Source organism: Neocloeon triangulifer, unplaced genomic scaffold (assembly GCF_031216515.1).
Source record: "Neocloeon triangulifer isolate White Clay Creek 2 clone unplaced genomic scaffold, ASM3121651v1 ptg000022l, whole genome shotgun sequence".
NCBI lineage: Eukaryota > Metazoa > Arthropoda > Insecta > Ephemeroptera > Baetidae > Neocloeon > Neocloeon triangulifer.
Window position 1 is genome coordinate 5,349,217 of NW_026775562.1, and position 14,530 is coordinate 5,363,746.

The window sequence follows — 14,530 nt, forward strand, 5'->3', positions numbered from 1 at the left end:
AATTGGATCAGCCGCTTAGAAAGTGTTAGAAAGACATAAAAATAGTTAGAAAAATTCGCATTGAAAATGCACAAGATTTAAATTTGTTGATACAAAAATAACTAACATTTTCATTTACTGGGAAATTCAATTCAAGTTGATCAAAACTAAATAAATTAAAAAAATCAATGCTGGACGATTTCTGATATAATTTTTGTTTGTAATCCACGTGAATCATCCAGCATAAAAAAAAATGAAAATTGATAAGGTCTTACTGATCTCGGAATTTTTAGCAAAATTTTTGCTAGTGGTGATGCCGTTTCCTAACAATCCTTTTATTTATAATAGTTTTCAAAAATTGAATGTAAACAATGTGTAAAAAATGTGTAAAAAATGTGGACAAATAAATTTTGTTGAATAATAAAATAATTTGTAAATATGACGAAAATAGCAAATTTTCAATTTCAACTCAACAAAAAAAATTATGCTTGATTTGAATTTCTTCAATGATTTCAAAAGGTAATATGGCCTAGTATCAGTTGCAACAAGTGACTGCCCAATTTACTCGAACATAGAAAATCTAAGAAATAGTAGTTTTTTTCTGAATAAATCGTTGATTATCTCTCCTTTTTACATAAATTCTCACCACAATAACAATTTTTGGAAGGGAGAAACATCGAATTTTCTAATGAGAATGTCAAATTAATCTTTAGATTTAATATTTATTTTACCAACCATTGGCCGAATACGAAATGTAGTTGATTGAATATTGTCTCTAATTTGTGCTGAAATCGTCAGGGGTGTTTTTATTATTGGCGGCTCGTAGGCGTTTGATTTTCTCACGGGGATGACATGACCCAGTTCGCGGACGGCTTGCTCGTCGGCTGCTGAGCTGTTCTTTTTTCTGCACGTATATCCGACGTAGAGCGAATTTCTGCACATGCCCCACTTTCGCGGAACGCAATCAACGAGTGCATATAGGAGGGGCTCTTGCACGCGAATGCACCACTATTATGCTGCACGTGCTGACCTCTCTCTAGCTGCATCCCTCCCCGCGGTTACGCAATAAGCCGGCGAAGCCATAAAATATAGAACGAGCTCAATACGATCTATAAACTTCCAATATTTTAAAGTGCGGAGTTCCTGAAACTACTGTATTAAGCCTAAATTTGGATTTTCCAACAAAAAATAAAATAAAAAATCCCCAGAAAATAAAATATATTAAAATTAATTAAAAATATATTTTCCTTGCAGTATTGGAGATCTTTAGGTTGAAATTTTTTGAATGATTCGTGGAGGAATTTTATAGTAAAAAAAGAAACTGCTGAAATCGTCTCCAAAATTAGTTGGAAATTGGACTTTTTCAAAAATAAAGTTAATTTTAGGTGAAATGAGAGAAGATTAAATGGGATTATTTGAAGATAAATTGGTGCTAATTAGATTCTTTTGAGAGCTTAAAGCTATTAAATTTATCTTAAAACTTGTATATATATTGCAAATTTTGCTGTTTCAATGGAACGTGTTTAAATAATTTTAAATGTAATAAATTTTAATAATTTTATAAAGAAGATCCCACGATTTTTGTACTTTTAATTTCAAGATGGAACAATTAATTATTAATAATTTTTCTATTTGAATATCAATGAGCATTAATTGTAAAAATGGGGTTGAAAATCCCAATAGTGTTCCTCAACAAGCTAATTAGTTTCTAACTAAAATTTTCCAAAATTTCCGGGACTAAAAATTAAGATTTTTAAATAATATTTGTGGCTGGAAAGAAATGGACAGACAAAATTTATCAACATAAAATAATACAGAAAAGGTTTCAGCGACAAAATGTATAAATATTTGTGTTTTTCAGAGTGACACTCGATCCTCTTTGTAGATAGAAATCTGTTTGACGCGTTTCTCTTTCAGTGCAGCGCCTCTGCCAAAACATAATAGCTCGCCCATGTGATTTTCGCCCCGATGAAGAAGTAAAAAGAGCCCCACGTGCGGTATGTGCGCAGTGGCGTGGCACTTGGCTCGCAGGTCCAGCCCGCCCTCTCGCAGCGGGGGCATTTTATTTGAGGGCTGCTATCGTGCGAGAGTCGACCGGAGCCGCTCCCCATGTGGAGAGCAGGCAATTCCCAAACACACCACCTACGCTTCTTCAAAAGGTAAGTCCGATAATTAGCCCTGCTGGCAGTTCTTGGTTCGAACCTTATTTGGCTTAAAGGAGAAATTTTTGTTACCAAAATCAATCGTTGACAATCGGGAATTTTTACTTAAATATCAGTAATTAAATTAAATAGGATTTTTTTGTGATTTAAATTCAATTTTTATAGAAACATCGTGTGCAGTTAAGTAGGTTAAGACTTTTTGTTTTGCTCGAAATCTTACAGACAAATTTAATAGATTTTCTTTCATTTAGTGGTACAAGAATGGAGTAATTTTAATCACATAAAAATTGTTTATTTTAGGTACCAAGAATAAATCCAATCATTGAAATCAAATTTATTTACTTTGCAATAATAATTTCTATTCAGTTCAATGTTCGATTTAGCTTTTTATGAGAGATTTTTTTTAATTTCAATTCAATTTCTGTGCATTTTTTTTAAGAAAAAATATAGTTGCATTTGTTTTTGTTAAATAAGTTCCACTACTTGGAATATTTCAATTATTGCCATTATTTTCTTTCCAAAGAGGCCAACTTTTTCTGCTAATTATTTTTTTGCACAATGAAAAATCAATAAGGGTGTGCACACGCCCTTGCAGTGCACTCTCTATGTGTGTGTGTGTGCAATTCAACGCTTTATGTAGTGTGTATAGAAAGTGCATTCACGGTGGTTGGGAGCGGCACCGCTCGCAGTGTTGGCGGCGCAAGCGAACACCGCCAACTCACCCTTTCGGATTGCTTTTGTCCTATTCATACTTCAATCTCACTGCGAAAACGATGTTTTTAATTAGAATGAAAAAGCATGGAATTTTTATCGAGGAGCCGAAAGTGATGCAAATAAATTGATGAAATAATTTATATGTTTCCTGGAATATTATACATTTTTGGGAATGATATAATAATAATTTATTTTCTATACAACGTGATATTGCAAATAATTTGTTGAATCGGATCAAAGTTTAGAAATTTTAAAAATGACGATTTTCAAAGTTCATACTAAACTTTCCACAGCCCGGTGTGACGTTGCAAATAAATATACTTCACATATCCTCCAATCTTCTATTTTTATCAGTTTTACAGATGAAATCTGTGACTGAAATAATTTCTTCCGCAAATTTCCTGAAACCGGTTTCTTTGAAGATCCAAATCGTAAAAAATCATTAAACTACTACTTTCCGGGAAAAAACCGCTGTATTATTATTATTAAAACTAATTATGCAATTTGCTCCCTTTTCCGATCGCGCGATCATCTAAAAAAACCGAAGTTAGCAATCCTCTCTCATATCTCAAAAGGTTGGTTCTTTAAAAATCAGATAGTAAAAACAATGACTGATTGCCATCAGCAATTGAATGATGAGATATTTAAATTTCACATTTTTGTATACAAACACTTTTATGGGCTGGTTTTTTTTTATCAATGTGGGTTGCGGATTTTAGAGCCTAGGAGACTTTTCTGCAATAAAAGGTCAGCGTTTGATCTATTCTATTCTCCATAAAATTGAAAATTAATTTAGCAATTAATGAAATATCACAAATAATCGCGATTCTTCTTAAAAAAAGATGCGACTTTTCATAACATCTTTGATATAGATATATTTAAAAAATGAGTCACTTCCAACAATGTTTTTGTTGTGTGTCAAAAGGTCGTTGCAGAAAAGCAGTTGGCGATGAACGCGGTCGGTGGCGAGCACTTCTGTCTGCGATGGAACAACTACGAGAGCAACTTGCTGAGCGTGTTCAACCAGTTGCTGGAAGACGAGCAGCTGGTGGACGTGACCCTGGCGTGCGAGGGCCGCTCGCTCGAGGCGCACAAGGTGGTCCTGTCCGCGTGCTCGCCCTTTTTCCAGCAGCTGCTGGTGGCCTCCCCCGACCGCCACCCCATCATCATCCTCAAAGGGGTCAACTTTGCCGAGCTGCGCATCCTTTTGGACTTCATGTACAAAGGCGAGGTCAACGTTGAGCAGGGCCAGCTCAAAGACCTCCTGCAAACGGCCGAGGCCCTCAAGGTCAAAGGACTGTTCGGCTCAACCAACACCAGCACCATCCAACAAGTGGCGACCCCTGCCAGAAGAAAGAGACCCTCGGACGTATCGCGGCCCTCCAGTCCGAAGTTCGCCACGACTTTGTCCCAAAACACAAAGGACTCGTCGCCAAGTACTGATAGTGAGATAGAAGATAATTACGTAAATGTATATCTAATAACGATTCTGTACTTTGTCTCGATTATTATTTTTTGGGGCTTATTCACAATAGGAATCTTTGCCATCTTCAAAACTTTTAAACTGTTTAAATCGTAGAGTGCTGATAAAACATATAGTCGGAAGACATTGACCTTCCCTCGATTTAGTCTGATGACCTTTTAACACATTAATCGATGAGAGTGTCTTCACAAGTTTTTGTAGATTTAAAGTGAATAAATATATAAAATTGTAATTGAAAATTTTAACAACTGCTCCTAGCTTTTTCCCAAAAATCTTCATAAAAGTTATATATTATATATTGTGAAAATGCCCTTGTGTGTTTACCAGGGCGGAAATTAAACCGCCATATCCATATGAGTTGTTGGTTTGATTTTCACTTTGCCTTTTCGTATAATATGTTTTTATTTGGGTAGTCCGCAAAGTTCAACTAGAACAAATTTAAATTTAAATTCCTGTAACCAGTGCACTCTGCTTTTAATTTTTCTGTGACTGAACCGCTAATAAAATTAATTGACCGTTCAGTTGTTATTAAAATAATATTTTCAGTTGAAAAAATACGTGCACGTCTTTTAAAAAATTTAATTTTCAATGTGTATTTTTGAGAATATAACTGTTTTCAATGTAAATTAATGGAAATATTAATACGCGATGTTTTGCAGAAAGACTTAGTTTTTTGCACGTCGCCCCTTGCGCAGCAGGAAAGGCTCAGCGCACCACCACAACCTGATCCCTCACCAGGCCCTTCTGGATATTTGCCAGTGCCCGTGCAAGAAGTTCCTATGGTAAAAATGAATGAATTTCAATAACAGCCTTTTCCTAGTCTTCGACCTAACTTGAATCTTCATTTATTTATTGTCTTCTGTTAATTTTTTACAGTCCCTGAAAAAGGAGCCACCTGATCCAGAAGAAAAATACTCAGATGACGAAGTCGGTCAGGAGGATGAGCAGACTGGCTTTCTGCAGTCTGCGTTAAATTTGCGATTAAATGTAAGAATGACAATTTTTTTTCTAATATTCTTCAGGCAACCAAAAGCGTACGACTGATACCCCCCTCCCCCCAAGCCTGAGTGTAAAAATTGAAATTTTCCAAAGTCGCATCTTCTCCCATCTTCCCTTTTCCGTCCTCAAGTCGAATTACCATTTTCAAAATGAACAAAATATTATTTAGCACTAGAGTATTGAATTAAAAAAATTAAAATTTATTAGAAAATTAAAATTAATTTTTACAATGAGACCTTTTATGGTATTTTATGCAGCAATGCGTCGAGAAGGGTGTGCTAGGCTACCCCCGGGATATTGGACGTGCCCTCCACGAGAGCAGGCGACGCGGCTGGGTGTCCCACAGGCCAGGGTTTGCCGTCCTTCCAACACTCCCTGGGCGCAGTGCTACGTTTCTGCCGGCGAAGCCCGTGATAGACCAGGCAGTGGACAATAATGGTGGTGAGGCCAGAGTGAACTGTAAGTTTTGCGACAAGCCGTTCATGGACCAGAACGCGCTAGTGGCGCACGTAGCGGTGCACAGCGGCGACCGACCTTTCAAGTGCAGATATTGCCATAAGGGGTTTAAGTTGCGGCATCACCAAAGAGACCACGAAAGGGTGCACACAGGCGAGAAACCCTTCAAATGCAGCATTTGCACCAAAACGTTTTCGCGCTCCACCATTGTCAAAGCCCACGAGAAGACTCACATCCCAAAGTTCTTCCGCAACAAAAACCAAATAACCCTCCCATCGCAAATCGAATGAATCTTTCACTTCAGTTTCAGCTTCGCCTTCAGATTTCCAAGATTTATTTCAACGCAAGGACGAAGTTGTTTCAAATCATTCAAAATATCTATTAGAACTTAGATCTGAGCAGGGGATGTCGGATCCGATTTTCGGTCATGTATGGAAACAAAGGGCACCAGCCAGTAGAGAAAGAGAGGAAAGGTGGGGAAGTTCACCATGACTGCTGGTGCATTGTGCATACCATCTTCCCTCTTTTTCTTTGCGCTCACTGCTCGCCAAGGTCAAATAAGCAGCCAATAGAAATTTGGTGCTATTTGAGGCATTGCTGATGCGCCGTATGGCTAAAAACGATATGCGGATCTGACATCCCCTGGATCCGAGATTGTAATGTGCTTCACAGATTCTAGACAAATGAAATTGGGTGTAGCAACGTCACTTTGAAATAGTTAATATCTTCCTTCAAGATAAAAAAAATTAAATTTTCAAGTTAATGTTGGCAAAAGGATATGGAAATCCTTGATTTTCTTCATTCTTTAATTTACATTTTGAAAGAGTGATCATTTAATAAGCAGAAAGTCTATGTTTCGCATTTTATTTCTATTCAAATATGAATAAGCATGAATAAGTAACCACTTTTTATAGAGTATTCCATCTACATAAAATATTTATTTTCAATTTTTGCAAAATTTCCTGCAATTTTAAGTAAAGTTGATCTCTTTATGACTGATTACTTAAAAATAATAATAATTGACCATAGTGGAGCTTACTAAAAATGAGATTTCTGAGCAATGTGCCAGCTTTTTCCATTTTATAAAAAAATATGAGCTGAAAATCTCTGATTAAATTAAAATAGACCAATGAGTAGTTTAAAATTGAAACAATTCCGAATTTTAGGGGTAAACGTTGTGCCCAAATAGACATTATTAATTATATAAAGCACAGAAACTCTAGCTCTTAGCTTTTTGCGCTCTGAAGCTAGTTAGCTGTTCAAGCAAATCATGGACGTTTCTGAATACAGGTATGGAAAAACCATGCATTTTTAAGAAATAAAGACTTTATTTGGCGAATTTAAATGAGGACACGGACAAAAGACTTGAAATGACATCCAATACTATGCCGTGATAAGAAAAAAGGAAGACATAATGCGATATAAAACGAATTTCTCACAACATAAGAATTTATAGAAACCTTGCCATTCTGTAGCTGGTCACATTATTAATTATTATACATAACCCTAAATGTCAGGGATTTTCAGCCCTCTGGCATATTTTTTAGAATTATAGTTGACGCCTAAACTGGGGTGTTGCTTTATTAAAAGTCAATTTTCATCGTCGATATAATAGAATTTTCCATGTGTGGAAAACATTTCTTACAAAATATGTGTACGCAGTCTTTCTGTGATGAGGCAATCAACACGAGACATGCACAGATAGAAAAAGGCAGCAGAGAGACTCGCAAATCCAGCCACGTTCTACACTGTGATCCATATAAAGGTTATAAGTGCGTTGATTTCGAAAACCACTCCAAGTAATTGTTCAAAGAAATAATCAAGAGAGAAAGAGTGAGAGAGACACGCAGATAAAAAAACGCACAAATTTGTTTGTACTCGCGTTCTGAAATTTGTTACAGAGTGTTGGGAAAGATGTAATGAGATAAAAGAAGTGTAAATCGATTCTGACCATTCAGAAAGACAAAAACAGCTTTCATTTGGAAGCGCAATATAATTTCGGAATTTGTCATTTGTGCACAAAAAATGCCCAAGATAAGAAATTTATTCTGGATACTAGCAGACAAATTACTTAAATAATTACTGACGTTGAAATTGAGATCAAAATATTCGCGCTTTCATTCTAATAATTGATGGAAACGGGAACTATTCCTACTTTGAATTTGAATCTTGAAAGATGATTCAGTGTATTGGCTTTTAATAGTGTTTCTTTCGCTGGGAAAGTTGAACCATTTTAATGAACTCTCTAATTTTAACTCTTGTAACTTTTAATTTTGCGAACTTTTTGATCCAGACCTCAGTTTCAGTGATCGAAATTTTGTGCTCATCTCAATTCGAAATATTTGCTTTTAATGGGAAATTATATGAGTGTGTGTCAAAGCCAAAATATATAAATATGAAGAAAACGTTTTGTATGCGCATGAGTGTTTTGCCCATACATGTTAATTGTCATTATGATTATAAGCGTTTCCATTTCTTGCGTTGTACTGTCAAAATTATTCCTACCAAGAGTTTATTATTAAAACTGTAATTTCGGCTATAGCTGTCCTGCATTGTGTGTATCGTCACGCTCAATATCTTAAAATGTTAAGAGGTGATTTGTTTAATTGTGAGAAAAAATAAGCAATTTCATCTTAACCATTTAATTTAAATCGCCTCGTGAGATAATATGTATGTGAACTTGAGCTGAAGAGTCATTTGAGAGAAAGAGAAAAATGTTTTTCAACACAATCTGTACTGAAAACACGAGAAAAAAAAACAAAACATAGTTTCTGATGGAGTTTTGACTAAAAATGAGAAGAAGACACTCATAATAATTACACGTGAATACGCGCATTGTTTAGAAGAAGAAAAGACGTTGAAAATATAAATAAAAATAGATCCAATCTGCTTTATACAAGAGATGGAGCTTTCATTAAAATGATGCAGAATTATTTAATTTCCCTCTCCCAATTAGAAATAATTTAAAAAAGAGCATTCATAGTTTTTGCACTTCGGGTGAAAATTTTATTTTTTGTTTTCATGCATATAATCTAAAAATTAATTTTTTTTATATAGAATATAGTGTATATGTTTTTATGGATCAAAATAAGGGAAATAAGCGAAGCAATCACTATAGTTCAACAAAAATATTTTGGGTTACATAAAAAGTTTTTATTTGAGCAAAATATAATTTACCCATTTCTTCCCATTTATTTTTATGTATATAACAATCAGAAATTAGTTTTAAAACAGTTTCAAACAAATTAAAGGTATCAAAAGAATCAGTTTTCAAAACAGCATCAATTAAACACTAGCTGGAAGTGCAAGAAAAACTTCACGTCAGCGTCTCATAAATTAAAAGATTTTCGCCAAAATTCATTCAAAATTTAATGTATAATTAATTACCTAATGATGAAAATTTTCACACAGATCACTTAATTTTGTATTTGACTGTTTATATGTAAGGTAATCTTTGTGATCAATTTTCACTTGTGTATGATATTGCCGCGATTTGGTGCGTAAAAAGTTCAATGTTATTGAATTTTATGAATATTTTCAATATTCAACATTTTCGGTATACTTAATATTTGAGAACATAATGGTTTTTTTATAAAATATAACTCATATAAATTTTGCACCCGGTTTCTGATTTGAAATCCTCAATTAATTTCAAACGGCCGAAGATAGTTCCATCCAAACAGATGGAGAGGAATTTATGAAATTTATGTGTCCGATAATATTTTTTTTTTTGCATTCACTTAAATCGCAAGATTTTTTTTAAACATTAGAGTCTTGAGCTTATGGAGTGTCACCGCGAATCGCGAGTTGCCCCCCGATCGAGATGCACCCATTTGCAAGACAGTCGGAGTGTGTTTGCCTCGCCACCGAGGACTCGCAATTGAAACGCTGTGCATTCGCCACATACCAATATGCCCGGCTGGAAAGGTGGAAATCAGCCGGCAGCGAGTCGATGCAGATTGCTCTGCATCTCCCGAATTCCACTGGATTTCGACTGGCGAGTGTCCGGCTCACACACAAATTTTTGCTATCAATGCAAACAAATTGCAAGGCTCGAACACACGCCAGCCGAGCTCAGAGTGACATGATCAGAATGCAAGCACGCTAACCACTCTACCACTGGCAAAACTATGACATTATCTGATTTCCAGATCATGAATTTAAGAAAATAGGAAAAAAACTCACAATGGAAGCAGCTGCATGCAGGAAGCAGGTTTCCAGAAATTTTCGCGGCCAAAATTCCTCGGCAGCCTCCGAGTCCAAGATTCTGCAGCGAATTTTACGGAATGAAGGCGATCTTGAAGACACTTGGAGACAAAAACTGGGCGAAAAGTTGAAGATGTTTGATAGGATTTTGATTTTAGACCGCAAACAAAATTGCATTCTTCTCCAATTGTCCAATATAAACAAACAACGAGCGAGCAATTTGGTTGGCATAGCAACAGCCAACAAGCAACAAGTGGCGCCACGAAGCTCAACGATTATTTTCCAATTTATTGCCAAAAATACCGGTGGTTTTCATTGATTTCCCTCAATAACTCCTTATAGACATAGTCAAATCAAGTCTGTGCAACAATCGTGATTAAAATATCCAATTTTCTTTCAACAATCGCAAAAATCTGTTTATATTGTTATAAGGATTTGATTTGACTATTTCAATAAGAAGTCCTTGAACACCGGTTTAATTTAAGAAAATAACCGACAACACGTCTCGGTGATGAAGTTAGGCGAGATAAAAGATACGCATAATTGGTTGCCATGATAGTTTTTAACCCAATCAGAGGAGGAATTGTATCTGTCATGGCTGCCAACTAGCATAAAATTGCAAATCCTCTCTTTTATAACAACCGATTTGTCCGATTTGGCCCCTTGATTTGGCCAACGGCGAAGGTCAACGGGCGAACCAAGAATTTCAGGTGCCACCGAATTTCACTTCTTCTTCCTCTTTGGAAGTCTTTTACTCTTTGGCCATTTTATAATTCTAGATTTGTCGTGAAACGAGAAAGTTCGTTTGCAAACGAGACAAGGAAAAGTCAAATATATTCGCGAATTCGCAGTTTTCCAACCGTTCGCAACGCCGGATGCCGGATCGTCAATATTTTGCACTCTCCTGTAGCACTTTCATCTTTCCAGCGCATCTCGTTATACAGATAATTTCTTAGGGCAAACACATAATGTACGCCAGGGTGAAAGCGGACAAGCGGATGTTTGATTTGGAACCGGCACGTCCTCGTCGTCCACCAATTTATGTACACACTTACATACGAGGTGCACTTGAAGAAGAACGTGAGTTAATTCTAATTCCAACTGAAAAATGCGTTCATAGTGGGTGAATTTGCAGATGCTGCGCGGCGCTTCCAGCTAGCGGGACAGGTATATGGACAAATTCTTCGTGGTGATCCCGAGAAAAGTGCAGGTCATGGCCACGTTGTGCTGTGACAACTGCCGAGCGTGAATTTACAGCCAGGACAAGACTGGAATCCGGCTGACCGCGCTAGAGGAGTTCTCGTCCAATATATTTGCAGGCCCTGCACGAGGAAAACTTGGCCGTTTGTCAAAACGCCAACGTGCAGGTCGTCTCAAAGATTGCTTTGACGATGATGACGAGGACAATGTCTGCATTAAAGCGCATTGTCCTCAATGCCAACGAGGAGGCTCCTTTGAATTTGAGGCGATCAAAGACCCGAGGCTGCTGGGAGGATGACGACTTCATCGAGTTACGCAGCAGCAGCTTCCAGCTCAGGTCTCATAGTTTATTGCGAACAGAAAAAAAGTTATCTATCGTCAAGGTGCAGAGAAGTTTAAGATTAATTAATTTTTTCACTTCATAATTTATTAGATTTCTTTTGCAGCCATCATTCTACAGTCAAACGCAAGAACTGCTACTAAAGATGAGAAGTGAAGTTTTTTTAAGGGTAAGAAAAACTGGATCACCGGCTGTTGACCATGGCATTTTCAATTTATACAAAATACAGTCATTTCAAGGAAAGAGAAAACTGCTTCAAAGTCACATCAAGAATTTAGTTTAAAAATTAAGATACAAATCGTGCAAATAAGATTTAAAAATTTATCTAGAAGAAGCTCAATTTCTATTATAAGTCAGATTGAATTGTGAAGGCACCACCTAACGAAGGATATTAATTTTTTCTACAATACGAAAGTGTGACTGTCGGTTTTGAATCTATAGCTCACTAAACGAATAACCCAGTGTGAGCTACTACTGATTTAAGCACCAAATGAATGCGCATGTATTTGTGTTCTTGCAATGAAAGTGAATACTGATATTAATCTGCAGTTTAACGTTTGTTTACCGTATATAATAACGAACTTAGCATAAATCAAATACCTAAGCTTTCAAATTTGGAAGTTGCGTCGGCACTTCCTCATTAGAATTCAAGAACGCATATATTATTGTCACCTCTAAAGTAAAAAAGAGCAGAGATTTTGATTCCAACCGTTGGCAACGCCAGATCGTCAATATTTTGCACTCCTGTAGCACTTTCGTCTTTCCAGCGCATCTCGTTATAGATAATTTCTTAGGACAAACACATAATAATGTACGCCATCAGGATGAAAGCGGATGTTTGATTTGACCGTCCTCGTCGTCCACCATATTAAGTACACGTGTACGAGGTGCACTTGACGAAGAACGTGAGTTTTCTAATTCCGGCTGAAAAATGCGTTCATAGCGGGTGAATTTGCAGATGCTGCGCGGCGCTGTCAGCTAGCGGGACAGATATGTGGACAAATTCTTCGTGGTGATCCTGAGCAAAGTGCAGGCCATGGCCACATTGTGCTGTGACAACTGCTGAGCGCGAATTTACAGCCAGGCAAGACTGGAATCCGGTTGACCGCACTAGAGGAGTTCTTGTCCAATAGTTGCAGGCCCTCCTGTACGAGGCCGTTTGTGAAAACACCAATGTGGTTGTCTCCAAGATTGCTTTATGGTGATGATGACGAGGACAATGTCTGCATTGAAGCGCATTGTCCTCAATGCCAACGAGGAGGCTCCTTCGAGTTTGAGGCGATCAAAGACCCGAGGCTGCTGGGAGGATGACGACTTCATCGAGTTACGCAGCAGCAGCTTCCAGCTCAGGTCTCAAAGTTTATTGCGAACAGAAAAAAAATTATCAGAGTGCAGAGAAGTTTAAGATTAATTAATTTTTTCAGTTCATATAATTACTTTATTTTTGTTGCAGCCATAATTATATCAATTCTACAGGCAAACGCAAGAACTCATGCTACTGAAGATGAGAAGTAAAGTTTTTTGAAGGGGTAAGAAAAACTGGATCAACGACTGTTGACCATGGAGTTTTCAATTTATAGAAAATACAGTCATTTCTCAAGGAAAAGAGAAAACTCTGCTTAAAGTTATGTCAAGAATTTAGTTTAAAAGTTAAGATACCATCGCACAAATCGAGCAAATAAGATTTTAAAATTTATCTAGAGGTTAAGTTCAATTCTATTATAAGTCAGATTGAATGTGTAAAGGCACCACCTAACGTAGAATATTAATTTTGTTTCTACAATATATTGTAGAAACAGGTTCACTTATATATATATATAAGTGAACCTGTCTGTTTTGAATCTATAGCTCGATCACCAAACGAATAACCTAGTGTGAGCTGTGAGCTACTCTGATTTAGGCACCAATTAAATGAGTGCGCGTGTCTTGTGTTCCTGCAATGAAAGTGAATACTGACATTAATCTGCAGTTTAACGTTTATTTGCCGTATTATAACGAACTTTGCATAAATCAAATAGGCTTTCAATATGGAAGTTGCGTCGCTACTTCCTCATTTGAATTATTGTCAACTATATAGTAAAATTAAAGAGCAGATCGAGATTTCGATTCCACACCTGCTGCGCGCTGAAACCTCGTTTTAAGAGTGAGAGTATGTTTGGGATTTTTATTCCCACATCCTCGGAACAATACTCTGTAAGGCATAAGGAAAACTACAGGACTTATTGTTTGCTGCACATACGGCGTTAATGCAGATGAGATGCATTAAAGCACACGATTGTGTTGCCTTTTACCGCGTGTGCCGATTGACGCCGCTGCTGAGAAACAATTTCTATTTTTTTCGTCATTTAAGATGCTTTTTGCTGTAGCTTGCATGAATTAAATTATTTCTGCCAGTTTCGTTGAGTGCGAGAAAGATAAACGCTAAAGGTCCAGTTACAATATTTATATGCTAATCGCCTTACCACTTTTGGATGTGATTTTTTTTTTAACTAATAACTGCTCGCAGAGAGGATTATCCTATTTACTAATGAGTATTTTATAACTATATTAAACAGCTTTTGAATGTTAATGGTTTTTTAAGTTGCATTCATTTATGGCAAAAGGTGCAAAACTAAATAATATATATTAGATGTTGATTATATATTAATTTAAAAATATAATTTATCGTAATTTATATTGTTGGTATTTATTGTCTCATGAGGCAGCCCAACACACAAAACATTACAAACAATATTCTGAAATGTAAAACGCATGTTTTAAAATTTTGCATATAGTGCCTATAATTTCTTTTGATGGAATTTTTATATAACTCTTGTTAAAATTCTAAATGGTTTTGATTTGTTTAATTAATAAATTTAAATGTGCTGGATTTATAAGGGAAAAAATTCCTGAAGCTTTAATTCAAAAATTAATTTAATAGTTCAAAACGGAGCAGTGATTGATATGTAAATTTTATAAATTACTATTCTTCTTGACTGAATCACTATGAAG

At 36.3% G+C, this 14,530-nt stretch overlaps 1 protein-coding gene and 1 long non-coding RNA gene across 8 annotated transcripts; both read left to right on the forward strand.

Annotated features, from left to right (window-relative positions):
- Nucleotides 1–2,058: 2,058 nt before the first annotated feature.
- Nucleotides 2,059–8,707, forward strand: LOC132204286 (protein bric-a-brac 1-like). Of its 2 annotated transcripts, none has more exons than XM_059632694.1 (5): nt 2,059–2,138; nt 3,781–4,326; nt 4,998–5,120; nt 5,215–5,325; nt 5,595–8,707. In XM_059632694.1, exons 2-5 carry the CDS (start codon nt 3,805–3,807, stop codon nt 6,081–6,083), a joined length of 1,245 nt encoding a protein of 414 aa, XP_059488677.1. In that variant the 5' UTR covers nt 2,059–2,138; nt 3,781–3,804; the 3' UTR covers nt 6,084–8,707. The 2 variants fall into 2 exon arrangements, with proteins under 2 accessions (XP_059488677.1, XP_059488678.1); XM_059632695.1 differs by having other exon boundaries at nt 3,781–4,320.
- Nucleotides 8,708–10,661: 1,954 nt separating this feature from the next.
- LOC132204775 (uncharacterized) lies at nt 10,662–14,493 on the forward strand. Of its 6 annotated transcripts, none has more exons than XR_009442559.1 (8): nt 10,662–10,709; nt 10,779–10,905; nt 10,956–11,079; nt 11,135–11,582; nt 11,633–11,708; nt 12,307–12,444; nt 12,498–12,889; nt 12,993–14,492. It is a non-coding gene; the product is annotated as an uncharacterized LOC132204775 (long non-coding RNA). The 6 variants fall into 6 exon arrangements; XR_009442557.1 differs by having other exon boundaries at nt 11,646–12,444; nt 12,993–13,068; nt 13,388–14,492; XR_009442555.1 differs by having other exon boundaries at nt 11,646–11,708; nt 12,993–14,491.
- Nucleotides 14,494–14,530: the final 37 nt, after the last annotated feature.

Excerpts from the sequence above, each read along its gene's own strand:
- LOC132204286 (XM_059632694.1), top strand. The coding sequence starts at position 3,805 with ATGAACGCGGTCGGTGGCGAGCACTTCTGTCTGCGATGGAACAACTAC. Across the intron at positions 4,327-4,997 it reads TAGAAGATAATTACGTAAAT|AAAGACTTAGTTTTTTGCAC; the intron begins GTATATCTAATA and ends GATGTTTTGCAG. Across the intron at positions 5,326-5,594 it reads CGTTAAATTTGCGATTAAAT|CAATGCGTCGAGAAGGGTGT; the intron begins GTAAGAATGACA and ends TATTTTATGCAG.